Genomic DNA, 26,491 nt, shown 5'->3' with positions numbered 1-26,491 from the left:
CTTACCCAGACCGGGGTTCAGTGAAATACTAGTGAAAACCACACCATCCAATCGTCCGCACATATCCAAGTGACTTTTTTTGACTTCTGGACTAATGCATCCATGCGAAGCGGAAGGTGAAGTCCACTCCATAGTGTTCCAGTGTGAACTGAAGAATGAAGACAATCCAGAAGCATAATCGGGTCTGAATCTGCACGACTTGCGTCTCCAGAACAAATGCCAGTTGATACAAAGCTGATAGCTTGAACTTCCATGTAAGAGCGATGTGCATCACTACAAACGATATCACTTCCAGAGCCACATACACAGACAAGTTTTTCAACATCCCCTCCAACTGGCTTGGCACCATGTCTCTAGTGAGTGGGTAGTACTTGTGGGACGGCAACGCGCACAGAACGCTGGAATAGATACCAAAAACCATGGGCACCGCACATTCCACGTACTCCACGAGAGCGTGATATTCGCAATGGAAGAGCAACTGGAGCGTATTTTCCACGAACTCCACCTTTTGATCCATGTGCTGCGATTCTTGCTTTGATGTTCTGTTTGTCGTGCTATGAGAGTCACTGATGAAAGTGCAAGGCAGCTTCGGTTTGTCTTGCAACGTCGTTTGACCTGTTGACAAATCTACCGTTTTCAGATCGGATGTCTCGTTTGTAGTAGATTGAAGAGCTTCACGCTTCTCGAACGAGAGCAGATGGTGGGCAATTGACCCCAGCGTATGTTCACTATCACTTCGAAAGCGGCGGTTGAGCGGAGCTAGCACTCTGATCGGTTTGCCTCGACGTGTTCGGAATGTGCGAAGATTTTGAGAAACTGTCATCACTGTGGGCAGAAGCTCCTCCACCGATTGAATTTTATCTTCCGCGTTGGCTAGCGATGACTGAATTTGCTTGTGCAGCACCCGCGTGCTTTTAATCAGTGAACGAAACGTGAACACGCCATTCACGACGTCGACAGTGATGATGACAACCGTCGCCAACGTAGATTTTGTCGACTGCATGCAGGTCGCCACATACAGCGCATTAAAAACTTCAATCGAAAAGACTGTAATTACCGGAACATAGTCTTCCAAGTGCGAGCAAGCCCACGCTACGGCATTCTTCATCACCACCTTGGTTATTGGTAGCAATAATACCAGAGCTGCTCGTTGATTTGAGGTTGCATTGGAGTAAACACTACTAAATGCTGGATAAATAAAGGCGACAACGCCTTGTGCTCCCAACACGTAGAATTGCAGCTTAATCTCCTGTCCGAGGCCTGGGTTTTCCCTGAAAGTCTTGGGGCCAACTGTTAGTAGCAAAGTTATAGCGTACACTGACAAGGTAGGTCCAATTCCAAGCACAATTCCGAACGGAACGGGGAAAACCCAAGCGGATGCAATCGCTATAAGCGTGGCAATATACACGCTCATTACCACTACACCAATTCCCAGACACTGCATTGCCGAAATTTTCAATCGATCCACCATGTCTTTCACCTGGTGCGTGCAGCTCACAGCAATGACCATCCCACTGAGAAAGAACCGGACCCAAAAGCCAATGTTGGCCATCCAGCCATCCTCTGGAGCGCGCAACGGGATGCACTCAAGGAGGATTACGGTCATTAGAGACGGCACTGGAGTCAATATGCAGACACCGACAGCTCGAATCACCGACGTTGTATCGCAATAGTTCTGGAACGCTTTCAGTCTTTCAATCGAGTACATGCCGCGGTGACTGACCTGCAGTTTGTTGTAGCCTGAGACAACACTCTGCCCAACCTGCAACGCCCGCTTTCTCCATGAAGCAGTGCGAGAAAATCTCGTCTCATTAGACTCGATCGTAGAGCCTCCTTCGCTAGAGGAGCCATGAACAGGTGCTGGGACTACCTGCACAGGGTTCTTGAGGCGCATTCGTAACTGGAATGTCTAGCCGTTCTGTTCGTGAAGTTTATAAACTGAAATTAGCCTAGCTGTCCCCACCGCTGTTTCAACTTCCTACGACAAAGTTGGCATTTTGCTGTCAACAATCAAAACGTGCTACCCTGTTCAGTCGTAACCCTCGAGTCTTGGCGTATCCACTAAAAGTGGAAGCTGAAATATACCCATATTGCTGCAGCGTAAATTGGGGAATGAAGACGATCCAGAAGAACAGTCGAGCCTGGATTTGCACAACTTGTGTCTCCAACACAAACGCCAGCTGATAGAGCCGATAACTTGAATTTCCACTTGAGCGCCGCGTGCATTACTACGAATGACAAAACCTCCAAAGCCACGTACAACGAGAGGCTTGTCAGCATACCTTCCAGTTGGCCGGGCACCATGTCTTGTGTCTTCGGGTAGTACTTCCTCGAGGGAAACTGACACAGAATAGACGAGTAGATGCCGAAGATTATGGGGACGGCGCATTCATCGTATTCTACGAGAACATGATACTCGCAGTTAAATTGTAATTGAAGGGTGCGTTCCACCAGCTCCAACTTATGATCTTCATGGGCTTCGCCTGGGTCTGCTTTGTGGTCTCTGAAGGCTTCGTGTTTCTCAAATGAAGGAGACGGCGAGTGAGGGAGTCTAGTACACGCTCGTTTTCGCCGCCTAGTAGCGATTTTAGTGGGGCGCACACTCGAATAACTGAGCCTCGGCACATCCACAAGGATTTAAGGTGTTGTGAAGCTGTCATAACTTTAGGAACTAGCTCTTCACTTGCATCCTTTTCGCTCTCTACATTGACCTCGAGCAGCCGCATCTGCCTTTGCATTGATCTCGTACGGTTAACCAAGGAATAGAACGTGAATATGCCACTAGCGCCGTCGAATGTGATGGTGACGGCCGTGACTAGCGTTGATTTGGTGGACTGCGTGTATGTCGCGACGTATTAAGCGTTAAACACTTCAATCGAAAATACTGCACTAAGCGGATCATGAGAGGCGAGGCCCAAGCCACAATGTTATTCATGACCAACTTGGTTAGAGGAAGAAGTAGAACGAGCGCAGCACGTTCATTAGAACTCGCCTTGGTGTATATACCGCTGAACGCAGGGTAGAGTATCGTGATTAAGCCTTCTTCCCTCAAGACACAAAGTTGAAGCTGCGTTTCGTGCGCGAGGCCCGGATTTGCCTTGAAGGTCTTCAAGTCTATCGTAGATGCTAAGATGAGGCTGAGGACAACAAAGCACAGGAGACCCAAACCACCGAGATGATCAGCAGAGTTCCGATATACGCAGTCATGAGCATGACGGCAATTCGGATACTTTGCATCAGAGAGATGTGGGTTCGATCAATGAGATCGGTTATCTGGTAAGTGGTGCTGATAGCAGCTATCGTTCCACTCAGAAAGAAGAGGATCCAAAACCCGTTTTCAGCCCAGGTCGGGATTAACCAATGGGATCCACTCAAGAAACACGACCCCCAAGCAAAAGGGGAACGGGAATCAGCAGACAGACATCGACAGCATGAGCTATCGATGTGTTCTCGCAATACGTCTGAAATGCTTTCAGCCTTACCAGAGAATACATGCCGATGACCTGAAGTTTGTCGTAACCTGCGATTTGTTTTCGACCAAACCCGATGACTCTGTGCTCTGGCCCTTTAACAACAAGCATCGATTGATCCTTGTGTTCGTCTCTTGATTCGCCAACGACGGGGGGGACTACCTGCATGAGTGCTTCATGTTGCTGAAGCTGGATTAGACAATTGTGTGCGTGTGGGTTGCTGAAATTAGTTCGAGTGTACTAGCTACCAGAACCATTTCAATACGAACAACGTTTGTAGGTCGTCATAGGACAATGAAAGCGGCGACAACTACTGTGTATATTGTCTATGCAGCTGCAATTTTAGCTAACCACTCAAAGGGGGAGATAAGTCCACGCCGGGATTGGATTTGTCCAACGTGCGTCTACATACACTAACAGATTTTCAAGCATCAATTCAAGTTGACCGGTCACTTTGTTTTGTGTGTGAAGGTAGTGTTTGTGCGTCGACTGCTGACACAAGTAAACGCCGAAAAGAAAAAAGGAATCGAAGGCTCTGACAACTATCCATAACTGCAGGGACGAGATTTCTAGAAGCATGTTTTACCTCGTCGAGTTCAACTGCTCTCGCTGTTGTTTAACTGACTGCGTAAGACCCGAAAAAGTTATCACGCCGTTCACTGCATCCAAAGAGATGACGACAATCGTGGGCTGGCTTTAAGGTAAGCACAGCTAAAAGCAGGACAAATTACTGAGATCACAGCCATGACTCCTAGCAAAAGCACTTGTCGCTTGAACGCATCACTTACGCCAGGATTCAACTAAATAAATGTTCCGCGGCGACCGTGAAGGCGATCATGGAGACCATAAGGTTCGGCCCAGTTCCAACAATACCCCAAACGGAACTGGAAAAACTCAAGATGGCTGCAACCGCCAACACTGTAGCGATGTACACAGTAGAGGATAGTAGTAGAGGCTTTGAGGAAGGGAAATGTGCAGTCCGTCCACCATGCTGGTGATCGGGTGGGTAATACCTACTAGGTATACGCTCCCCATGTCAATTATCGTGACACTCAAAAAGAATCAAACCCAGAACATCTATTTTCACAATACATTAGGTAGAACCTAAATTCAATCACGGAGTACCCGTACTACATGTAATCCAAGGTGGCATCGGCGCTGGCAGGTCGATTTAGATTTGTAAGAAGCAGATGCGAAGGTAACCCTCAATGCAAATCGTTCATGGTGTATTCAAACGCACTCAAATGAATTAGGATTTTGGTTACTGGACTGCGCGTTACTATCTAGTATCAACCGTTCGCCTCAAAGGGGTGCCAAAAGGCAAAAAAGAAAATCACGACAATCCGAACTCGATGCTGTAGTCACTGTCAAGCAGGCTGCTGCTGCCGACGCTCGCCCGACGGTTAGAAGTGGTCCTGTGGCGGCTGTCACTGTCGAGCCCAACGTTGCCAACGCTCGTCCTACGACTGGAAGATGTTCTGGTGCGAACGACGCCGCGAGAATGAAGCTGAAGTCTTGCTCGTCTGTCGTCTCTGTACTTCTGGCGCTTCAATTTCTTGCTTTCTTCGATGGCGAGGCCAACTTCAATTAGGCGAGCCTCGTATCGGTGGTAGTATACACCTTCCTCACGTCGCAGAGGTCTACACCGCACGCTGTAATTCGTGAACGCCAAGCATGTTCTGAAGAACATGTTATAAGAAGGTCGATCCCGGGTCCACTTATGCGCCATAACCCCCCACATTTTCTTTAGCCGCCCGAAGTAATTTTCAACAAGGACTCGATCTTGCGAGATGCGATCAATCTCTCGACGATCTTCTGTGGAGAGCGGAGGCTCGTGTGGGGCCTTTATCTTTGGTTGAATGATGCGGAATTCGTCGACCAATCCCTGGTATTCTTTATCGACCAGTACAGCCCAGTCATGCTCGTATTGGTCCAGCAGAGGCCCCTCGTCGTCCAGTAGGGTCTCGTCAAACTTCTTTTGCATGGCTGAAATGTGAAACATCTTGTTTGATCGGAAAATAGTCGAGTCGTGAACGCTCCCGGGTTCCCAACTGGAGCAGTTAACCGCCACTCCCGTCGGAATGACGGACACCTCAACCTTCAGCCCGTAGAGGTGATGCTTGCCACTAAAGTACTTCTTTATTTCGTTGACACGTCCACTGGGCGTGTCTGCTTGCTGAAATGTAACATCGGTTGCGTAACGAGCACAAGGAAAGTTAGCAAACGTGTTACCAGTGGCCGTCAATTGCTTCATTGTCCAGCGCTTTTCTTCGTCTTCGACGAAGGTCTGGTACACAAAGGGCTCGAGCATCGTGGTGAACTTCTTGATCATCTTCTGGAACGGTGAGGGGTCGATATGAAACAAATTGGAAACCGTGTCCCAACTACCGCAGTGCTTGAGCGAAGCGAGCAACATGAACAGAATATCCTTCGGATCGTTTGAGCTCTTCTTCCCTCTACCAACATTCCAATGACTTAGAATGTGGTCCTCCAGAGCGTCCCACAGTCGTTCAAACTCCATTGGCGCGAAGTTGCACATTCTTAGCACATGATCGGCACCATACACACGCAGACATCGGTCGTATACTGGTGAAGGCGACGCTAGATCGTCGTCAGATTCTCCTTGGTTGGCCTGAAGGTCTATACGCGATAAAGCGCGATGCCGAGCTTCCTCTTCGGCGAAAAGCTGATCCCAGCGTTCACGGTCTTGATCGTCGAGCTCTTCTTGGGTGCGCTGGGCTCGGCTTCGGGACGGGGCCATGGTTCCTAAGCCGGTGGACCACCAAATTGGAGGGGAGACCGTGACTTAGGAATTTATAGACTGAGTACATGGTTTGCAATGGAAAGGTGGAGTCTTTACCGAACATATGACTCTCGTTTGTCGCTTTGTCGGGTACCTAAATGGCACAGCTCAATGCACTTGCTACAGTACAACTGTTGTACTGTACTACTTGCACATAGACACAAATGAATTGCACTGGGGCATTTCGTCTACTACTCAGTACCCCCGTCGGAGTTCTAATAGAACTCTTCCAACCGCTTTGGGATCATGTAGAGGAATGCACTCGATAAAAATCACCACCATGGACACAGCAGGCGCTCGAGCCGCTGAGTTTTTCTCGCAGTAAGTTTGGAACGCTTTCAATTTGCTGTACTACGTCAAACACTCGTCTAGCACAGAAATCTTGTTTTACTTGGGCTTGGACGAATTGGTTTGATGCGCTATACGAGTGTTAGATGAGTTATTTCTTGAGACTGGACAGGCTTTCCGATCGGTGTGAGTTCCCATCTGACGATACCTGGCAAAAAAAAATAGTGTACATGTAGTAGGGCTGCTGTCCTCGAAGATAGAAGAGAACGTTGGTTTCGCTAACTGCTCGGCGATGCATTTAGAGAACAGTGATGGGATGCTGCAGCGATATCCGAATTGGGGCTGGCCCAGCAGAACTCACACCGCGATTATCTCTCGTCTGCCCAAGCTCGTCCACACCTACTGTTTCGGTCTCAAGTATGCGTGTGAAGCTGTCGGGGTCCATTTTGGCATTGCCTATAGTCATGGCGATGCTCCTACTAGTGCTGCAGTTCCCAGCAAATACCAGCGCCTACTCGCTCCGTCGAGGTGCAGTCTCTCCAGCCCAACGCGTCGTGACACCACCGAATCCAGTCCTACTGCCAGCTCGCAACAATGAAGTCCCTGTCCAGCGACAACGCACGGTTCAAGACGAGCTATCCCAAGTGTTCGCTGCCGCCCCCACCGTGTCCAGCTCGAACCGAGGCAGGAAGGGCACAGGCGACGCGTGCATCGGACCTGTCTGCGGCCTGGGGCTTTTCTTCGCGTCCATCGGCCTCACGTTCGTCGCCTGTTTCGTGGTGATCTACATCGCCGACAAGCGCTACGACCGCGTGCACAACACCCGTCGCCGCCACGACAAGTACTACGACAACAGTCGTAAGCGACGCTCGAGCCACGGACACCTCGACTTCCGCCGCAATTGCACGGGAACGGCAATGCGCTCCCCCACCGCCATGCGTCGACGTACAGCGCAGTAGCAACTCCACCACTCGACTAAAAAACCAAATAGAGTTGTGCATGTTCAACGATTCGGTTGATTGATACCCCCCCAAACTTCCCATAACATCTACAGCACTACAGTCCCCTTTCAAGCCGTGACAATGTATCGGTTGTCGATCGGTGACAACGTAGAGCTCCCGGGGGTAGCAGCCACCATTCGGTAGCTGCCCGCTCTGTCTCGACACTCTTCCATCTCAGCCACTCTGAGGTCGTCGGATTCCACGAAAGTCAGGAGCACGGAACCGATTAGCGGTACTGCACTCAGAATGACGAAGATGTACGAGGACCTGAGGTTCGTGCAGCGCACCAGAACTGCGTAGCCGTCGCAGTCCTGGCCGTAGTCACTGGTGGCGAGGACGATGCCCGCGCTGAGTGCCAGAACTGCCAGGAGACCGTCCGCTGTTCGCGTAAGAGTTGCTCGAGGGCGCAGCATCATGGGGAACAGCTCCACCAGAATCAGCAGCGCCCCGGAATACTGCGCGACCGTGTAGGCCACGACCAAGACGAAGAGGTTTTCAGCGCTGCCGAGCCGAAAAGCGAGGCCGTTGGAGGCGCTGGTCATCGGAAACGTCATCGACGCTGTGATCATCGACACCAATGCGAACACCAGCTGAAAGCCGCGCAGTAATATGCAGGCGAGAGTGACCGCGTACGGAGCCATGGACAAAACCATCGTAACTGGACGATTGAAGCGCCACCGAGAGAATTCGAGAGTGAGGTGGCGTCAACACACGTCCCTCTCTTCGATGCCTTAGGTACATCCAGTCTTCCAAAACGTGGATGGAACCTCAGCTGTACCTCGTCAATGCAGCGATTGAACCGTACTGCCGACTGATGGAATCGATGCCAACCGTGGCGGGTTGTTGCCTCATACGCATGGTTGATCTGACCTTCAGTTCTATTTGGTACTTTGCGAGGTTGATCGAGGGCTCCTGGAAACTAAATCAATCTAATGCCGCTGCGACGAGACGGGAGGCACGTCTCCTCCGCTCAGGAGGTTGATGGTCTTGGCATTCTTGGCCTTGCGCTTCTCGTTGCGGCTGACGGAGAGCACGAGGGTGGAGAACTTCCAGGACGTGCCGGGGGTGGTCATGACGCCGGTGGTGGCTGCCGTGTCCTCCGTCTTGCCGTCGGACGTGTCGTCGGGGTTGTCCTTCTTGAAGGCCTTGACGATGAGCGTGCCGTTGCCCTTGGGGCCGCTGCACGCGATGGTGTAGTTCGCCGCCTCGTTCGTGAGCACGCCCACGTACTTGGAGCGGTCGCTCTTGATGGGGTGGCCCAATAGCTGCCGCGCTAGGTCGTGGTTGTTCACGTGGTCCAGCACGAGCTTGTGCACGTAGAACGGTCGGTTGCGCAAGATGCGGATGGCGAAGAAGGACGCCACGCCGCCGATGAGCACGCCGCCGATCACGGGGAAGAACATCTTGTTGCCCAACGTCTTGGACTTCTGGTGCGTCACGACGTCCTGATTCTGCAGGAACGCCTCGAGCGCCGAGAAGCGCGAGCCGTCCGCCAGCTCCACGCTCAGCTCGTCGAACGTGATGATGCTGCTATCCTTGTCCTCTTCGTCGCCCTCACCCGCGTGCAGGTTTTGGCGGTAGTGCACCACGACGCTGCCGCTGTCGCCCTTGACCCGGAAGCTGCCCTCACTGCTCCTGGGCTCGACGGGTGTGCCGTCGACGTTCAGCTCCGTGACGCGCTCAAAGTCCTTCGGGTAGCCCACGGTCTCGAACACGCGTCGGTCCTTGACCACGGCGCGCTTGGCCATGTTGAAGATGCGCACGTTCTGATAACGGCAAGTAATGGTGACGTTAGCGGAACTTCAGCTTTGCCTTTTGAAGGTCAAGGCAACTGCAACGTCATCAATGGGGAAACATTCCATGGAATGGAAATATGGGGCAAACAACGGCCGCACCGTACCTCGTCCTCCTTGGCATCCCGGCTCTTGAAGCGTGCCACCACGCCCATGGCCGACATGGCCACCACCACGTACGCCACCAGCATCTGCATGGTGGGCGACAGCCCCGACGCCGTCTTGGCGCCGTCCTTGAGCCCCAGTGGCTTGTCCGCGCCCTGCCGGCTGCTGCTGAAGCGCGCGGGCTGCGCGCGGCGCCGATCAAACGCAGTCATAGGGTGCGCATCGAACGTCAAGCCCCTGCGGGCGACAGGAACAGCGCCCGCGCGGCGCAGGAGCTGCAGCAGCATGGCGACGGCGGTGGATTGTGCGGCGCTAGATGGACGGGCTTCTATTCGGGTGTTCATTGCCTTCGCAAAGACGGTATCGATATGGACAGGTTTTAGGAAGTACTTACGGATTACTTTTCGTATACCTACTTCATATCGGTACTTCGCTTTAGTGGCTGAACACCAGTCATTCGTACAGGTCCGAACGTCAGGCGGAGAGCTCAGTTTGGAAAAAGCCTTGGAAGCGGATACAGTCGCGTTTTGTATAGTTGGAGACTTCGTCGCCGTCATTGCCACCACGTTCTATGTCAGGAGTTTACTTGCTCTCCCCCATAGCGCTAGCTCTGTTACAGGCGTGGAATAGGAATGCTTGGTGGTGGCCGGGCTCGTTCTGAGCTTGGCCTCTTTCACCGTCTAGGCGTTGATGAGAGTGGAACGAGGGGGCCTCCACCCCCGCGGGCCTAGATCAGCTCCTTACATGCTCTTCAAGTCGTGCGTGCGTGTATCTGTTTGCATCGCTAGCGAGCACTGATACTGAATTGCAGCGGAAGGGCAGCTCGCTGCTCGCGCCGTGCGCTGCAGTTTTATCGATTTGCTCATAGGAACGCGAGCACTAAAAGCACACGTTTAATCCCCTCCGTGATCGAATGTGCCGTCAACTGTGTTCACATCTCAACCTCCAAAGGACCCTCTTAGTTTGATTTTCATAGTCAGACAACCGGGATGATGATAGCATGAACTTGTTTTCCCAAGCCAAAGCCAAAACTAGGTTTACATGTACACAAATGTAGCTATCGAGTGTGTCTGCCCATCGGCGTCCGCGCTCGTGAGTGTCCAACGATGAGTGTGTTCTGCGACGCTAGGCAGACGCGGCGAGTCAATTGCCTGCAATTGAGACACAAGGTCGGCGATCGATCACCATCTCGAAATGAGAGCTCACATCTCAGTAGTTCTAACAGAACTACAAGATGCGAGAACTTCTAGGCGTCGGTCGCGCGGCGAACGTCGTGCCGGCGCTCCATGTCCAGATAAGTCTCTCTCGTTGCAGCGCCAGCTGGCTCGGTCGCACCGCAATGGATTTTCCAGCTGCTAGAAGCGCGTGGCTTTCGTCCCGCGATCCTCCGCGGTGCGAGTCAGGCAACCCTGGGTGCGCTCCGCCTTCCCCTAAGGTTGGGAAGGGAATTTCGCTTCCCAACGGCCCACTGCACGATCGCAGGTTGCAGCCAGCAGCAGCCCTGCATTGCTTACCGCCTCCGCCACTGGAACGCACATCATCAATCTAACAGCTTATCTCCATCTTTACGTCAGCAGCGCAATGCCTGACAGCCGCTCGGCACCGTAAGGTCCAGCTAGCCCACGTGCCATGCCAGCAGGCGACGCGTCGATGGCAACGGGCCGTCGCGCCATACAAGTTGCCGTGCAAAAAGTCAGGGAGAGGCGCCGGTCATAAGTCGCTTTTTGGCGCTTTTTCCTTGGGTACACTCCGCGTGTCGCATAACGACCATCACTCCGACAACCCTGGAAGAAGGGCAAGGCGCTCCCGAGCCATTCTCGAATCTGCGCGAGCCAGTGACAAGCCAAGCCAAGCTCAAGCCAAGCCAAACCTCTTCCGACTCAGATCCAGCCACAAATGCCGATCGGAGCCGCGACCCCGACGAACATGGCGTACCTGCGCCTGGGCCTGCGCGGCCTGCAGTTCCTGTGCAGCCTGCTGGCCATGGCCTTCGCGGCCGCGGGCTTCTACAGCGGCGGCGCGACCCACTCGAGCACGTTCGTGCTGCTCATGGGCTACACGGGCATGCTCTACACGCTGTGGTACGTGGTGGCCGTGGAGGTGCTGCACCTGGCCAACCGCCCGGCGCTGCGCCTGGAGCAGGCCACGGACGCCGCGCTGGCCTTGGCGCTGCTGGTGGCCGGCATCTGCCTGGCCGCCTCGGACTACACGAAGAACTGCGGCTACGGCTGGCACTGCCACAACCTCAGGGCGGCCACGGCCTTCGACTTCATCTCCATGTTCCTCTTCCTCGTCTCGCTCGGCCTCACGTTCGTGGCCGCCACGGGCGCGTCGCAGGGCCTGGCGGGCGAGGTGCAGGTCGAGGAGCCCGTGCCCTACCACCAGAGCGCCACGCCCACGTCGGGCGCGCTCTCCCCCATCGGCAACTTGGCCGACGGCCCCGCTTCCAAGGTGTAAGGATGGCGCAGAGCATGGCGTTATACTTCTTCACCTTCTGCAGAGGAGGGGGCCACGGGAACGCCGTCAGCACGTCGAGGCAGCCTCACCCCCTCAAGTTTCTAGTGAATGCAATTGCCAGTTAAGTTTATCACGTGGTTGTTATCTCTCTCTGTCATCGTGTTGTGGCCCACGACTCGTGGGTGGGTGAGGTCAACCTATTGTCTTCCAGAGCCAACGAGAGAGAGCGTTGGCGTGCTCGGTGTCTGGACTCAGGTGCATGTTGAAGTGCGACGCGACACTACACCAGGTGTACACAGTATCTACACCAGTTGTACACGAGCGAGTCAGCCAATCGGTATCAAGGCAACTTCAACTTGTACCCTTTGGGGGGCAAAGCAGCGCGTCAAGAAGCGCAGACGTTTTCACTGTCCGCAGAAATAGCGGCCTGCCATCTCTCGGCTCGACCCCACGTTTTGGGGCCCATACTACTGTAGACTCGGACATGCTGGTGGCGGTGACATCCACCGCGCTGCGGACGCTAAGGGTGTCGCTGCGCGCGTTGCAGTTTGTGAGCTGTCTGACGGCGATGGTGCTGGTGGCGCTGTCCTACGGCTACCAGGGCGTCTACTTTGGGCTCTACACGAGCGTATCCATCTTCGTCTACACCATGAGCTACACGGCCATGCTGTACGCGCTGTGGTGCATCCTGGTGGTGGAGACGCTGCAGGTCGCGAACCGCTTGACGGCGCGGATGGAGCAGGCGGTGGACGCTGCGCTCGCGCTGCTCATGCTCGCGGCCGGCGTCGTGCTGGCCGACTCGGTCGACGTCTCCAAGTGCACCATCTACGGCTACTTCAACGTGCACTGCGGCACCGTCAAGGCCGCCTTGGCGTTCACGTTCGTGGGCATGCTTTTCTTCCTCGCGTCGCTGGCTATGACGTGCTTCACCACAGTCCAGGAGCAGGAGGCCACCCACGCAGCAACAGAAGCGCCCGAGGCCTACCACATAGAAATCACGGCCGTCACGCCGCCATTGTCGCCCACAGGCGATCATGACGAACCAAGCTTCAAGGTCTAGCAGCGATATAGTAGCTGAGCGTGAGCATATACTGGCATCCCACATGTCAATCTCATCCCTATTCCGTTGTAGTTCTTCCCAGCTGGGCTGAAGGCAGCGGACACTTTGAAACGAGCTCCACGCTCACGTAACGAAGAGTTCAGCGGCGAGCGCTCTACCCACCATTACCCCCTTTTCCATACATTTTCACGCTCCAGCTGCAATCAGAACATGCACTCGGGTCGACGCTAAGCCTTCTAGAAACCCACGGGCGGTGGCCAGACGAGCTTGCTAGTAGTTTTTTTTTTCTGAAGCTTCAGCAGCGCAAAGTCGCATGGCGTGGCACCCACTTGGCGTTCCGGTGCGAGTTACCGCGGTCTGCTGATCCCTGGTCAAGTTCATTCGCGCTTTTTGACTCCAGAACTCAAGCGACCAAAAACCTCCGCACCATGATCGCGCTGCTGACCCCAGCGACGCTCGCAAGAACCAACTTCGCGCTTCGGTGCGCGCAGTTCGTGTGCTGTCTGTTGGGCATGGCGTTTGTCGCCGCAGGGGGCATCACCTTCCACTCGTCCATCTTCGTGCTGCTCATGAACTATACCGGCATGCTGTACACTTTGTGGTTCGTCGGGGCCGTGGGGATTTTCAACTTCTCCAATCGACTGTCGACCCGTGTCGAGCAAGGAATTGACGCGGTGCTTGCCTTCGTGCTGCTCATCGGCGGCATTTGCCTCGCCGCGTCGGACTACTTGAAATTCTGCGAGCTGGTTTGGCACTGCCACAACCTCAAGGCCTCGGTCGCCTTCACGTTCATCGGCATGTTCTGCTTCATCGCAACGCTGACGCTGTCGATCCTGACGACAACCAAGGAGCCGTCCGGCCCAACAGAAGTGCCAGGCCAGTATCACCTCGAGATGACACCTTCTGGCGTGCTGTCGCCCATCGAAGGGGTTAACTCGCCCGGCGCCAAGGTGTAACTCGACATGTAAGTTAGCAGTTCAACACCAAGGGACATAAGTGTATTAGTGCTCTCAATACATGTCAAACGCCTTCGTAGCCTCCACACATTCGAGTCAACTCGCTCCAGAGACCACTTGAGCTACGTCACTAACCACGGCATCGAAACGTCAAACGTCCAGCGTGGCATCCTCGTTGTATGGAGCGACACCGTTAGATGCGGATGTGTGCAGCGCGCTGGGTTCGCCATCGCCGATAAAATGAGACACCGGTGGCTTAAAGCTCCTGGCAGGCGCCAGGAAGCGCCACCGCAACCGCCGCTAGCCGATTCATTCCGACTTTCGAGCTCTCGGGGCCAATTGCGTCATGTCCGTCGCCATGGTCCTCGCAGTCGTGATCCCGATCGTGGTGAGCGTCGTGGTGATCGCCCTCATCTTCAAGTTCGTGCCGGGGCTTTACGAAGCCTTCAGCTCGCTGCGCTGTCGCCCCAAACATGACAAGGCGAGAGAGCGCATCGATCTCGAAGTGGGCGGCGCCATGATGTCGCCCGAGCCGTACCACATGACGTGGCCGACGCCGGGCTCCAGGTGCCATTCACCGTTCGCAGAGACTCCGAAGGCTGCAACACACCCGGGACTTCGCGTGATCGAGAGACCGCCACGGTCTCCTCGAGTCATGACCAGCTTGGTGTCCCCCATTCGAACGGGCTGCAGTCCGCCGAAGCGCGCAATACGAGGCGAGGAACGACTGCCGCACTCGCCTGTAGTGATCCCCACCGTTCCGCCCCCAGTCATAGCCATAAGGCCCTTCGGACGCTTAGTTTAAGTAGCTCTTCCACGCCGGGGAAGCTATTCAGCATCAATGAATTGTTATTTGCCTCATCTCGCAGCAGCTACGCTCGCTTTCGACGTTGACTCAGCTCTGCCATTCTGACTCGATGGCTGCTGGAATTCCAAGTCGAACAGCCCATTAAAGAAGCACCCACGCCGATGAGCCTCAGATGGGATCGTGTGTGGGCCCCAACGCGACTTGAGATTCCAGTAAACATTGGTACTCAACAGTAGAGTCCGTCGTCCTTCAGCTTCAACGCCAAGTACCTTTTGCAGACCTGCACTTTTCGAGGTGAGCGCGTTCCATCGCTGAAGGTGTCCGCGTAGATATCTAGGAGCCTGCAGGCGACCTACTCTATCCCAGGTAACAGAATAGTTTCTGTCTTCACGCGGGGTGCCAGCTCGCCACATACGTTCAGCTCCTCGCAACCCAGAGCAAGCTCCATCATGGGATAGTCGCTCATCCTCCCCATCGGAGCTCACCGGGCTGTGCCTTTCGAGCCCACCGCCAGTCCCCACCGAAGTTCCGCTGTTCTGACACTGATCACATCCGTTTTAGCAGCCTTGAGAGCAAGCGTCAACATGATTCTGCTCGAGGTCATCATCTCTTGTGCAGTGGTAATGCTGCTGCTCTTGCTAGCGTTGAAGTGCTTCCCCGTAATATTCCCCAAGCCGCGCAATGAGCCGTTCGTCCCAATGACTGAAGCCGAGATAACCAACCTCACATCCTTGGGCGTGAATTCTTCGACACCGTACCACCTCACAAGAGCGACACCAGTTTCCAAGTCTCCACCACTGTCACCGATACGTGAAGAATTCAGAATATCGATCGGGGACACGAATACCAGCTTGCCACACTCGCCCATAGTCTTGACTAGCCTTGTGTCCCCTTTCGACAGTGTGTGTTCGCCTTCACCGACGATGCTAATGCCACTTCCACCCATTGCCGTAGTATAAGGCAAACTCGAGTACAAGCTGTTGAAGGATCCCCCCCCCCCAAACAATAATACACAAGAAGCTTCAACTGCTGCCGCACGTACCCGTCAGGTATTTCTCCTTGCACCTTTCTTTCATCTCTAACTGTAAGTTAGATCATTCAAACGACATCGGCGCCATGTCTCGAGCTTGGCCTCGTCCCGGATGCAGAAATCTCTCTGTGGTGTTCTCCAGTCAGTTTGCCCATTTCCCAAAACGCCACAACAGACTCGCGAGCCAAGAAGAGGAAGACTGACAATTCACCGATCGACTTGAAAATGGCGGACGGGGATATGATGCGCTGTTCGCGATCCCTGCTTCGGTTTTTCAATTTCGCGTTGTCACTGGTGGCGCTGGCCACGGTCTCGCGCGCTTTCGTCGGGGCGTCATACTACGGGTACTCGAGTATGCTGGGCAGCCGAGCAGCGACGTACACGACGCTTGTCACCTACACGGGCATGCTGGTGGGACTGTTCTTCCTCGTGTTCGTCGAGGTGATGCGATTCTACCCACGTCCGACGCCCCGCTTCGTCGAGCCGCTTATCGACCTCATCCTAGCAGCCATGCTGGTTGTCGCTGGAATCGTGCTGGTTGTGTCCGACTACGTGGCCAGTTGCTCCGTGTACGGCTACATGCTGCGCTGCAACGAGTTGAAAACCGGGGTGGTTTTCACGTTCCTGGCGTCGTTCTCGTACTTTGTCACTTTCTTGTTGGACTGCTGCGAGAGTACGGTGGGGCCTCGCGGTCTAGGGCGAGGCAACAACGCTTCGGATGGTGAAGAGGGAGGTCATCCCCACGAAGGTGCTCGTGGAGACTATCACGCTGAAGCTACGCCAACGGGGGCTGGAACACCGAAAGATGTGTCCACCCGCGTGTAAGTCTCAAGATGTGGGTCAAGCAACAGTGTAATGGGGGCCTAAGGAGATGAAGAACAGTTTACGTTAGTTTTTTTAATCCTTTCAGAGGAGCATGAAGAATTTTGCTTTCCATTGACCTTGGACCATTTCTTTGCCGTGTTCGCCACCACAACGTCGAACTGTAGGCTCTGTCGGGTCGCAGACAAGAACATTCCCAGGATATGAACTCGTGGGCGAATTATTTCATTTTCGAGAAAGCATCGTGGCCAAGAAGCAGCAAAGTTGTTCGTTCACCAATATGGCGGAGAGAAAATCGTTCGGAAGTCGTATTTGCCTGTTCTGGACGCGTGTGCTGCTCCGCTTCGTCCAGTTTTGCGCCTCGTTGGTGGCTTACATCGCGCTGCAAACCGCCGGTGTTTCGTACCAGAGCACTGGAACGGGCCGAGCTGTCTCGGTGGTCGTGAGTAGCGGCGCCATGAACTTCGCGCGGGTGATCAACTTCCTGGCGTTTCTGTACGCGTTCGCCTTCCTGATCTTCGTCGAGTGGCTTCGCCTCTGCGTTCACCCGGTCATCTACTGCGAGAAAATCATGGACTTCGTGGTGCTGGTCTCCCTCACCATCGCGAACCTCGTGTTGCTCTTGTCGAACATCACGCTGCACTGTCGTCGAGGGTACGGCCGCTTCGTGCACTGCGGAGAAATGTACCTCGCCATAGCTATGACATTCCTGTCCGCGCTGGCGTTCCTCTTGACTGTGATGATCGGGAAGAGCGACGAAGACCAACAGCGTCGCTCACGAGACCGTGAGGCCCAACGACAGAGCACGGATCGAGCTGATCGTGAAGGACGAGAGTCTGGGGCATACTTGCAGCAAGGTGGAGCTACCCCCGTGCCAATTGTCACTGCCCAGCCAGCAGCGTAGCGTTAAGCTTGCCACCTCCTGTGGGTCCAGAGCAGCAAGTCCTGGACAGCAAAACAACACAAAGCAAGACCAAACCAGTGCAGCACAGGCAGGAGTAACGGGACGAATAGCACTCACTATTGCGATGAATATGGTCCGTGCAGCCGGTCGAATTTCTGCTTGCTTCACTCGGCTCTAAACCTCGCGTCCTGCTACAAGTTGGGGAGTGCAGCAAGCCAGGCGCGTTAGCTCTAGCACCGTCGGGCCGTTCAGATCTTCTCCGTGAGCTCGGGCACGGCGTTGAAGAGGTCGTCCACGAGGCCGTAGTCGGCCACCTGGAAGATGGGGGCCTCCTCGTCCTTGTTGATGGCCACGATGGTCTTGCTGTCCTTCATGCCGGCCAAGTGCTGGATGGCGCCGGAGATGCCGGCGGCCACGTACAGCTCGGGGGCCACGACCTTGCCGGTCTGGCCGACCTGCAGCTCGTTGGGCACGAAGCCGGCGTCCACGGCGGCGCGCGAGGCGCCCACGGCGCCGCCCAGCTTGTCGGCCAGCTTGTACAGCAGCTCGAAGTTCTCGCCGCTCTTGAGGCCGCGGCCGCCGGAGACGACGACGCGGGCCGAGGCCAGGTCGGGCCGCTCCGACTTGCTCACCTCCTCCGAGACGAAGCTCGTCTTGGCCGCGGTGGGGGCCTCCGGGGCCGGGCCCACGGAGGCAGCGCCGCCCTCGGCCGCGGCCTTCTCGAAGCCCGTGGGCCGCACCGTGATGAGCTTCACGGCGTCCTTGGACTTGACCTGGGCGATGGCGTTGCCCGCGTACGTGGGGCGGAAGAACGTGTCCTTGTCGGCCACGGCCAGGATGTCCGAGATCGGGGCCACGTCCAGCTTGGCGCCGGCGCGGGGCAGGTAGTTCTTGCTGGCGTTGGAGCTCGGGGCCAGCACGTGCGAGTAGCCCTGGGCCTTCTGCGCGGCCACCAGCAGCTCGGCCACCTCCTCGGCCACCAGGTGGTCGTACTTGGGGTCGGCCGCGTGCAGCACGCTCGTGACGCCGGCCACCTTGGCCGCGGCCTCGGCGGCGGGGCCGGCCTGGCTGCCCAGCACGAGCAGCGTGACGTCCCCGCCGATCTGCGAGGCGGCCGTCACGGTGGCCAGCGTGGCCCCGGAGATCTGCGCCTGGTTGTGCTCGGCCACCACCAGCGTGGACATGGCCGCGCTGCGCGGGGTCTGCGTGGCGGCGCGGCGGATGATCTGCGTCGCATTGGGCAACTCTCGTTAGATCTCGGACGGAGCAAGAGGCCGGCCCGCGCGCTGCAGAGCTCCGATCTTGCGGCCCGACGGCTCAAAAGATGGCCGAGACGGCGGCGCGCGCGGGCGCGTGGCGGCGTACCTGTCGGGCGAGCATGGGGAAGGAGGGGAGCTGGGTCAGCGGGCGGATCTTGCAATGACGAGGGGCTCAGGCTGAGGCTCAGGCACGTTGGACGCACGTCGGACGCGAGCTTTACCCAACATATGAAGTACCTTTACACACTTCTCCTAAGACGCATACAAACGCCACGTCAGGACCAGATTTGGTCCGGTCCAGCTCGGTTTCGAAGCAGCCGCACAACGCCAGGACGGTAATGCGATTTGTGAAATGTGAAATGCGAATTGCTTCTTTGTGTCGTGTATTTGTGATTTGGATGCCGCACTTTCGGGACACAAATCGAACTATGAGAGTTCCAGAATCTGGAAATCTGGAACCTGAAACCTGAATCAAAACCCGTTCCACGCGTCTGTCTATCAGTCGAAAGAGCCCGGGAGCACACGCAGCAGCCAGCACAGACCCCAGCCATGGCCAAGAAGACGGGCGCGACGACGGCGGACGCGGGCGTGGGCTCCATCCTGGGCGACTTCTGCGCCAAGTACGGCAAGACCACGCCCAAGAAGATCAAGCTCATCGACGGCTTCCTGGCCTACGTGCTGGCCACGGGCGTGCTCCAGTTTATCTATTGCCTGCTGGTGGGCAACTTCCCCTTCAACTCGTTCCTCGCCGGCTTCGTGTGCACCGTCGGCGTCTTCGTGCTGGCCGGTGCGTGCTCCGTGCTCTCCCTTCTGCCCTCCCTCGTTCTACCCCTGGCTGACTCTTCGCTCTGTGTCTTGTTGCTGCCTGCAGTGTCGCTGCGGATGCAGATCAACCCCGAGAACAACTTCGGCGACCGCACGGAGCAGCGCGCGTTCGCGGACTACCTCTTCTGCAACATCATCCTCTTCCTCGTGGTCTTCAACTTCATGGGCTAAGCCTTTGAGGCGAGGCTTTACAGCTTGATGCTGTGGCGAGAGCTTGGTGGATCCAGTCAGACAGAGATACAGGGAGAAGGCGCGCGACGAGCTGCGAGAGATGCAGCCAGTTGCTGCACTGAGGTGGAAATGGACAGCACAGATGCAGGTGTCGGCGGGGTTCTTTTGCTAGCAGCACGGCGAATCTTCCGCCCCCTGCAGGAGTTTTTTGTGTGTGAAGAGCAGAGATAACATAATTGCATGGAGAGAAGCGAGCGAGGCTGTGTGGTTGCCTAGTGTCATCGATGCCTTCTACTACGTAGTAGAACGCTTTTTTTTCGTTCGTGTCGGCAGGATGTTCATGCAGACAGCATGCCATTCCGACGAAGCTAGCGGTGCATTCTGCCAGCATAGCGGTTCGCCGCGTGTTCGCCTTTTGATTTGTCGAAAAGGTGGACTATTCGAGCAGCGATTGGTTGAAAATGGAGGGAGTCAAGTTGAAGTGGACTTCAACGCCCACAGAAGCGATCGAGCATTTTCCCGTGGTGGGCAGCTTCGGGTGTATACTAGTATGATAGTGCATATACTGTTCAGCTAATCGTTTGCCTCACAACGATGTGAACCACGTCTCGCTGCAGAACCCGAAGATATGTGTCCAATGCGCTACGGGGAGCTTGTGCGTTCTAGCAGAGGCCATCAGAATGGCCATCACACTGCGACGGAATCGTGGTGGGTAGTGTGCGTGGCTGGAGGTGCTCCACTGTCTTCTCGACTGCACCAGAATCAGCGCAAAGGTGCCGTGCTCACTGAGAGCTGCCGCAGAGTCCTTCTCGTCGTTGGCCCAGTTGCCCTGAACCACAGCACCATCGCGGCTCATTACAGCCTCGTAAGTGTACACACCCACTTCGTGTTTCACGACGTACTGCTGCCGGTACACGATTCGCCGAGCGTCCCATTTCCCGAATATCGAACCTGTCTGCTGAAAAACACGCTCTTTGCTCTGGCCGAAGAGCAAGCCGTCAGGCCGCAACTGCAGCTTCAGGTCAAACGCGTACTCGTAACCTTCTGCATCAGTAGCGCAGCCAGACAACTCGAATTCGCCTGTGGTGAATGCATGGACGGCATCGTCGTCGTCATCGATCTCGATAGCGTTTTCAGCACTACTTCCTGTGTCTTGGTCGGTACTTTGAGATAGCCGTTGCTCTTGTTGCAGTCCTTGAACAGGATCTGATGGACTGCCACCATCGTGATCGACCTTCTCCTGTTTGATGGCGATCGGCGTGAAATCTACTCGCACAAGCTCCAGTTCGAACTCGCCCCTACCACCTTCATACCCCTCCGCGTGACCCTCATCTACATTGTTCCACTTGCCGCTGAGCGTCTCGCGTCTCTTCCCACTGGCATTGGCTTTGCGCTGGACTTTGGTTTTCCTGCCGTTCGCAACACTAGCACTGCCTTCTTCAATCACCACCGCTCCCGAGTAGCGGAAGTGGCCCACAGCTTCACGCACACGATATTCTAGCACATACGCCACGCGGTTGGCCTGCCATCGTCCTGTCAACGGACAAGCCTGCGGCTGCACCACTTCACGCGAAGTGCCGCGCAGTGTTCCATCCGGCAGCAAGCGCAACGTAACCAGACATTCATCTCTCACCGTCGTCATCACCGGGCGACCTCGCCGTCCATTCCTCTGTCTCGGCACAACGGCAGTAGCTACCGACGGCGTATCATACGTCGTAAACCCTTTAAACTCATATTTGCCAGGTCGCAACGGATACAGCAGTGACGGTGGTCTCGACTGCAGCATCGCCGCCTCTCTCTCCGCCTCCTCCGCTTCTTTCTGTCGTTGATACCATTGCACCGGCTGCAATTGGAACACCTTTTGCTCTGTCGTCTCTTCTCCTGCTACCGAACTCACATCACTAGTGGAGGCAGTCGAAGCCGACGACGAGAGATCCAACTGATGTCTGTCCTGGTCTTGAGCACTAAAGAACCTCCAGGTGCCCACTGCTGGGGCGTCGGGGGCAACTGGAACGTGCAAATGGCACGTCAACGTGTGTCGATCCACATGATTCAACCTCTTGGTGATCTCGAAAGCACAGCAATACTCTGCTGCAGTGCTGCCGTCGCAAGTGACAGTCGACGCCGACGACGACACCACCGCCTCCTCCACTGGCACCACCTGGGCATTGCCCATAACGTGGGCAATGACAATGCCGTCCGGGTGGTCGGCAATCACCCGCAGCTTCCGCTTCTTCCTATTGGTCACAGTGTCGGAATTGTCGCCTTGCTGCTGCTTCCGCCGCACTTCGCCGTGCAGCGAACCGTCGGCCATGATGCGCACATGGATGCGGCTCTTCTCAGCTAGGAAGCCGCCCACACAGCCATCGTACACACGCTCAAGAGGGGTCAACGGGAGCGCACTCGTCTTGGCTACTAGGTCGCGAGAGGAGAAGCTCTCAAGCTTCACAGGGAAGGCGCCAGTCGCCTCCGCGCTGCACCACGTCCCATCCATTGTTGCCTCTTTAGTGGATAGGACCACTAAGACTGAATGGACGCCCATGATTCGCTAAAATTGATAAATAAATTCATCGATTGGACGAAATGGAGATCCGGTAACTGCTACGCGAGACCACCTTGCAGTCTTATCAACATGGCTACATAATAGTTGTTTCATGGCACTCGTGGTGCCTCGCTATCGCTGCTGTCTTTGGCCTCGCTTAAAGCTAGCGAGTTCTGCTGGTCGCTGTGGAACCAGTTGTACCCGCAGTAGGACACGATCGAGCTCCACAAGTGGTTGGGCAGGATCATGTCCCGATGTGACGCGAGCAGCATGAGCTTCACGCACTCCCGGAACGCGGCAGGGTAGTCCTTGTGGTATTCCTCGCTCCAGACGCGAACGGTCTTGACTAGCTGGAACTCTAAAACGCCCCGCTCGGCTTGACTCGCGCGCGCGTCAAGGTTGTTTCCGAGCACTCGGAGCTCGGAGTTCTGCCATGTGCCTTGCAACCCGGAGCGAAACGGAGTGCCGAAGTAGATGTACGTGTGCTTGTTGCCGTGCATCTCGTACTGAAGCAAGTAGTTCAGTCCGCTGCGAGTCCACATGCCCGCCAACGGGCACTCCTGTGCAAAAGGCAGCTCTCGAGACGTTCCGGACATCATGCCATTGGCTTGCAGCGTGATGTTCACTGCGCACTCGTAGACGAACGCGTTCTCGGCGATCGTAATGCCTCGCAGTTCATACCGTCCCGGCGTCAACGGGTGCAGTGGGCTGTCCAACGGCTCTAATCGGTGTGCCACTGGTGCCAACGCGAAGTCTTGTGCCTGATTCGGATCCTCCCCGACGTCTGAAAACCTGCCTGTCATCCCATACTCGATCGAGAGGCGCGCGATGCACTTGACAATCTGCGACCACATGCCCTGCGCTCCTCGTCCCCATTGCACGATCTTAAAGTGCACCACATAGCTCACGGGGTGTGTTTCATCTGTCTCTCCTTGAGGTGGCATCTCCACCAGCGCTCGGCCATCATAAGCCAGCAGCTTGGCCGCAGTCTCCTCTTCTCCATCTTCTGCTTCTGGCTCAACAACTTCGTCGACCTCTTGCACTGCATCCTCCTCTGCAATAGCCTCTCGGACTGCCTGGCCTTCTTGCTCCTCCTCCACATCGTCGATGTCCTCAATGGTGCCTCGAATAGCGCGCTCCTGATCGACTGCAACGTCCTCCACTTGACCGGCGGCGCAAAATGGCTTCACGTCGACGCGCAGGCTGCTGTCGCTGTGGATGCTGAAGGTGAATTGGTGCGTTTCGCGCAAGAACGAGAAGCTTCCCTCGCACTCGAAGACCTCGACCACGTCCGGGTTGCCCGCCATGCTCACGGTCATCGGCGGCGGCGCGGACGGCACTGCGCTCGAGCTTCTCCGCCGCGTTCTTGGGTGACAGGCATCGCTGCCAGTCTCATTGGCTGAAATGGGACGCGGCTTTTTATTGGCTGGAATAACGCTCCCGGATTGGTGCATAACACGCATCCTCTGAAATGGCTACACGCTGCGCCACGTCGCAGATTTCGACGCGCAAAAGATATTCAAATGCGCACGAAGGGACGCGACGCGGCGACTCGCGGCGACCGTTGATGGAGCGCCTCGTGGGATCTTTCGAGCGTCGAGCACCGCTCGGACTGCTCACTTTCGCTCACCGCACCGGGTCCACAGCTCTCCGCTCGCTGCAACAGCCCCAGCAAGACAGGTTCGACCATGTTGGGCGCGTCCAAGGTGGCGCTCTTCTGCGTGAGCGCAATGGCGCTGCTGCTCGGAGACGCGGACGCCTACTGCCCGAACGGGTGCAACGCGCAGGGCACGTGCGGCAAGAACGACAAATGCACGTGCTACGAGCGACAGGATCAGGCCACCCCGTCGATCCACTACCCGGCGTACATGGGCGCTGACTGCTCGATGCGGACGTGCCCCCAGGGGACCGCGTGGGTGCAGGTGCCCACGGCGACTAACACTGCCCACGGCTTGGTCGAGTGCTCCAATCGCGGCTTGTGCGACTACGGCACAGGACACTGCACGTGCTTCCCAGGCTACGAGGGCAAAGCGTGCGAGCGAACGGAGTGCCCCAACAATTGCAACAACCATGGAATCTGCCTCACGCTCGCAGCAATCATCGCCGCCAATCCGTCTAGAACCTTACCGACCGCCAACGTGATTGCCACATACGCTGCTTGGGACGACATCAAGCACATGGGGTGCTACTGCGACCAAGGCTACCGCGGGCCGGACTGCTCCCTGAAGGAGTGCCCCAGCGGCCTCGACGTGCTGCTCGCGTACGGCAGTAACGAAGGTCGCGACTGCGGTGGTCGTGGCAAGTGCAACTACGAGTCGGGCGAGTGCGAGTGCTTCCCGGGCTATTACGGCACCTCATGCGCATACCAGACGACCGTCAACTAAGACGAGAAACAGACTGGAAGCGCTTCTGTCTACCGTCAACGGGGACCACTCAGCTCGCCGACTCGACTGTAGCAACACCGCAGCTCTAATTCCTCGTCGAATACTACCCTTCCTCCCCTCCAAAACCAACAAGAAAAAGCAATCGGGTCGGTATAAAAGATGTTGTGTTGTGTATGTACGTACGTGCTCCCCCTGGTCTATCATATCAGCCTCTACTCGATGATGAGCTCGTCAATGCTCCAGTCCTCGAACGAGTTGTCCGGCAGGTACCGGCGGATGATGATGGGGATCTTGCGCTCGCGCAGCTCCTTCATGGCGATCTTGAGCGGGTCCGTCTCGCCCTCGATGTCCACCATGACCGGCGCGTTCATGGAGATCTGCAGCGCGCGCGTGCCCAGCACCCGCGCGCGCTCGTACTTGGTCATGTAGCGCGTGGTGATGCGGTGCGCGTTGGGCTGCTTGTGCGACTCGTCCAGCACCTGCACCTTCTCCTCGCCGCCGTTGTCCTCGCCCTCGTACGCGTCGTCGGCCGGGACCTCCTCCTCCAGCTCCTCCTCGGGCACCTCCTCGTCCTCCATGCCGCCGTGGCCGGCGTCGTCGTACTCCATGTCGTCCATCTTGGCTGCTTCCGAGTGTTTCGCCTACTACAGCGCCAGCGCCGCTTCCACCCAAGTCTAATGAGACAATTACAGCCAATGGGAGAGGCGACTCTTTTTCCACCAATCATTATCCATCTCTATTTTCAGCCAGTCACAACGCACAAGTCTATTGGGGAAGAGCTAGCTGCGCACGTCGCATCATGGCCGACCTGGACGACGAGTTCGCGCGCTTCGAGGCGGAGATCCAGTCGCTGGAGGCGCAGGCCCAGCCCGCGGACGATGTAGCCAAGATGCCCAGCGACCCGCAGGAGGAATCTGAGCCCGCAGCGAAGAAGATCAAGCCCGCCAGCGCCGGATTAGCCAAGCCTGCAGTCGTCGCGGCCAAGCCCCAGGTCTACATGGCGCCGCCACGGCCCGCGCCCGTGAAGAAGCCGCAGCCAATGGAAGAGCCGCGTGACGACGCAATTGCAGCCAATGACGGGCGGCCGAAGATGCTCAACACGCTGGAGGACGTGGCTGCCCATCGAGGAGCGCTCAGCGGCTTCCCCATGGGCACGACGGGGGAGCTCGCGGCTGCCAGCGCCGCCAATAGGAGCACGGGGGCGGCCTACAGGTCCGTGCAGCCGCGTGTGGACATGGAGACCGGGCGTGTGCTGTCCATGGAGGAGCAGGAGATGATGAACAGGCAGCAGAGCGTCTACGAGTACGACCCCAAGAGGACGGCGGCCAGCATTGCGGCCGGTCCTCAAGGACGAGACGGACCCGGCAAGAAGCAGAAGAGGCACCTGAGACTTGCAGGTGGACAGGTGTGGGAGGACCAGACGCTCGAGGACTGGCCCGACAACGACTTCCGCCTGTTCTGCGGAGACCTGGGCAACGAGGTGAGCGACGAGCTGCTCGCGCACAGCTTCGGCAAGTACGCGTCGTTCCAGCGCGCGCGCGTGGTGCGCGACAAGCTCACGCACAAGTCACGCGGGTACGGCTTCGTGAGCTTCGCCGACCCGTTTGACTGCGCCAAGGCGCTGCGTGAGATGAACGGCAAGTACATCGGCAACCGACCTGTGAAGCTCAGCAAGAGCAAGTGGCAGGAGCGCAACATTGACGTCGCCAAAAAGAAGATGCGCAAGCGCAAGCGCGACAAGCACCACTTGTTCAATTGACGCAACGCATACCGTAAATCATCGACCTTGAAATTCGAAGATACACAACAAGTT

General features: G+C 56.3%; 15 protein-coding genes across 17 annotated transcripts; 9 read left to right on the top strand and 6 right to left on the bottom strand.

The window, feature by feature from the left end:
- Nucleotides 1–7,025: 7,025 nt before the first annotated feature.
- On the top strand, nucleotides 7,026–7,520 carry IUM83_08795 (uncharacterized protein; the record flags this gene model as incomplete). The annotated part of the gene is made up of 1 exon (XM_067933190.1): nucleotides 7,026–7,520. One exon carries the CDS (start codon nucleotides 7,026–7,028, stop codon nucleotides 7,518–7,520), a length of 495 nt encoding a protein of 164 aa, XP_067794163.1.
- A 110-nt stretch (nucleotides 7,521–7,630) lies between these two features.
- On the bottom strand, nucleotides 7,631–8,215 carry IUM83_08794 (uncharacterized protein; the record flags this gene model as incomplete). Its single annotated transcript, XM_067933189.1, has 1 exon — nucleotides 7,631–8,215. One exon carries the CDS (start codon nucleotides 8,213–8,215, stop codon nucleotides 7,631–7,633), a length of 585 nt encoding a protein of 194 aa, XP_067794167.1.
- A 276-nt stretch (nucleotides 8,216–8,491) lies between these two features.
- Nucleotides 8,492–9,747, bottom strand: IUM83_08793 (Cytochrome oxidase assembly protein 1; the record flags this gene model as incomplete). The annotated part of the gene is made up of 2 exons (XM_067933188.1): nucleotides 8,492–9,328; nucleotides 9,463–9,747. The coding sequence occupies 2 exons, from the start codon at nucleotides 9,745–9,747 to the stop codon at nucleotides 8,492–8,494; spliced, it is 1,122 nt and encodes a 373-aa protein (XP_067794165.1).
- Nucleotides 9,748–11,356: 1,609 nt separating this feature from the next.
- Nucleotides 11,357–11,917, top strand: IUM83_08792 (Molybdenum cofactor sulfurase; the record flags this gene model as incomplete). Its single annotated transcript, XM_067933187.1, has 1 exon — nucleotides 11,357–11,917. One exon carries the CDS (start codon nucleotides 11,357–11,359, stop codon nucleotides 11,915–11,917), a length of 561 nt encoding a protein of 186 aa, XP_067794157.1.
- Nucleotides 11,918–12,401: 484 nt separating this feature from the next.
- IUM83_08791 (Molybdenum cofactor sulfurase) lies at nucleotides 12,402–12,977 on the top strand (the record flags this gene model as incomplete). Its single annotated transcript, XM_067933186.1, has 1 exon — nucleotides 12,402–12,977. One exon carries the CDS (start codon nucleotides 12,402–12,404, stop codon nucleotides 12,975–12,977), a length of 576 nt encoding a protein of 191 aa, XP_067794160.1.
- A 428-nt stretch (nucleotides 12,978–13,405) lies between these two features.
- Nucleotides 13,406–13,933, top strand: IUM83_08790 (Molybdenum cofactor sulfurase; the record flags this gene model as incomplete). Its single annotated transcript, XM_067933185.1, has 1 exon — nucleotides 13,406–13,933. One exon carries the CDS (start codon nucleotides 13,406–13,408, stop codon nucleotides 13,931–13,933), a length of 528 nt encoding a protein of 175 aa, XP_067794159.1.
- Nucleotides 13,934–14,279: 346 nt separating this feature from the next.
- On the top strand, nucleotides 14,280–14,738 carry IUM83_08789 (uncharacterized protein; the record flags this gene model as incomplete). Its single annotated transcript, XM_067933184.1, has 1 exon — nucleotides 14,280–14,738. One exon carries the CDS (start codon nucleotides 14,280–14,282, stop codon nucleotides 14,736–14,738), a length of 459 nt encoding a protein of 152 aa, XP_067794276.1.
- A 1,387-nt stretch (nucleotides 14,739–16,125) lies between these two features.
- Nucleotides 16,126–17,497, top strand: IUM83_08788 (uncharacterized protein; the record flags this gene model as incomplete). Of its 2 annotated transcripts, XM_067933183.1 has the most annotated exons (2): nucleotides 16,126–16,449; nucleotides 16,946–17,497. In XM_067933183.1, 2 exons carry the CDS (start codon nucleotides 16,126–16,128, stop codon nucleotides 17,495–17,497), a joined length of 876 nt encoding a protein of 291 aa, XP_067794277.1. The 2 variants fall into 2 exon arrangements, with proteins under 2 accessions (XP_067794277.1, XP_067794278.1); XM_067933182.1 differs by lacking the exon at nucleotides 16,126–16,449 and having other exon boundaries at nucleotides 16,874–17,497.
- A 248-nt stretch (nucleotides 17,498–17,745) lies between these two features.
- IUM83_08787 (Electron transfer flavoprotein subunit alpha, mitochondrial precursor) lies at nucleotides 17,746–18,877 on the bottom strand (the record flags this gene model as incomplete). The annotated part of the gene is made up of 2 exons (XM_067933181.1): nucleotides 17,746–18,723; nucleotides 18,863–18,877. 2 exons carry the CDS (start codon nucleotides 18,875–18,877, stop codon nucleotides 17,746–17,748), a joined length of 993 nt encoding a protein of 330 aa, XP_067794282.1.
- Nucleotides 18,878–19,305: 428 nt separating this feature from the next.
- On the top strand, nucleotides 19,306–19,752 carry IUM83_08786 (dad family protein; the record flags this gene model as incomplete). The annotated part of the gene is made up of 2 exons (XM_067933180.1): nucleotides 19,306–19,543; nucleotides 19,628–19,752. The coding sequence occupies 2 exons, from the start codon at nucleotides 19,306–19,308 to the stop codon at nucleotides 19,750–19,752; spliced, it is 363 nt and encodes a 120-aa protein (XP_067794283.1).
- A 586-nt stretch (nucleotides 19,753–20,338) lies between these two features.
- Nucleotides 20,339–22,246, bottom strand: IUM83_08785 (Chaperone protein DnaJ; the record flags this gene model as incomplete). 2 transcript variants are annotated; one of them, XM_067933178.1, is made up of 1 exon in its annotated part: nucleotides 20,339–22,246. In XM_067933178.1, the coding sequence occupies one exon, from the start codon at nucleotides 22,244–22,246 to the stop codon at nucleotides 20,339–20,341; it is 1,908 nt and encodes a 635-aa protein (XP_067794279.1). The 2 variants fall into 2 exon arrangements, with proteins under 2 accessions (XP_067794279.1, XP_067794280.1); XM_067933179.1 differs by having other exon boundaries at nucleotides 20,339–21,394.
- A 158-nt stretch (nucleotides 22,247–22,404) lies between these two features.
- IUM83_08784 (Chaperone protein DnaJ) lies at nucleotides 22,405–23,613 on the bottom strand (the record flags this gene model as incomplete). Its single annotated transcript, XM_067933177.1, has 1 exon — nucleotides 22,405–23,613. The coding sequence occupies one exon, from the start codon at nucleotides 23,611–23,613 to the stop codon at nucleotides 22,405–22,407; it is 1,209 nt and encodes a 402-aa protein (XP_067794281.1).
- A 369-nt stretch (nucleotides 23,614–23,982) lies between these two features.
- On the top strand, nucleotides 23,983–24,678 carry IUM83_08783 (Teneurin-1; the record flags this gene model as incomplete). Its single annotated transcript, XM_067933176.1, has 1 exon — nucleotides 23,983–24,678. The coding sequence occupies one exon, from the start codon at nucleotides 23,983–23,985 to the stop codon at nucleotides 24,676–24,678; it is 696 nt and encodes a 231-aa protein (XP_067794285.1).
- A 212-nt stretch (nucleotides 24,679–24,890) lies between these two features.
- On the bottom strand, nucleotides 24,891–25,295 carry IUM83_08782 (DNA-directed RNA polymerase I, II, and III subunit RPABC2; the record flags this gene model as incomplete). Its single annotated transcript, XM_067933175.1, has 1 exon — nucleotides 24,891–25,295. The coding sequence occupies one exon, from the start codon at nucleotides 25,293–25,295 to the stop codon at nucleotides 24,891–24,893; it is 405 nt and encodes a 134-aa protein (XP_067794128.1).
- A 182-nt stretch (nucleotides 25,296–25,477) lies between these two features.
- Nucleotides 25,478–26,437, top strand: IUM83_08781 (RNA-binding protein 42; the record flags this gene model as incomplete). Its single annotated transcript, XM_067933174.1, has 1 exon — nucleotides 25,478–26,437. The coding sequence occupies one exon, from the start codon at nucleotides 25,478–25,480 to the stop codon at nucleotides 26,435–26,437; it is 960 nt and encodes a 319-aa protein (XP_067794127.1).
- Between the last annotated feature and the right edge of the window lie 54 nt (nucleotides 26,438–26,491).

This window comes from Phytophthora cinnamomi (genome assembly GCF_018691715.1).
Source record: "Phytophthora cinnamomi strain GKB4 chromosome Unknown Contig26, whole genome shotgun sequence".
In the NCBI taxonomy this organism is placed as follows: Eukaryota; Oomycota; class Peronosporomycetes; order Peronosporales; family Peronosporaceae; genus Phytophthora; species Phytophthora cinnamomi.
This window is presented reverse-complemented; position numbering and strand designations above follow the sequence as displayed.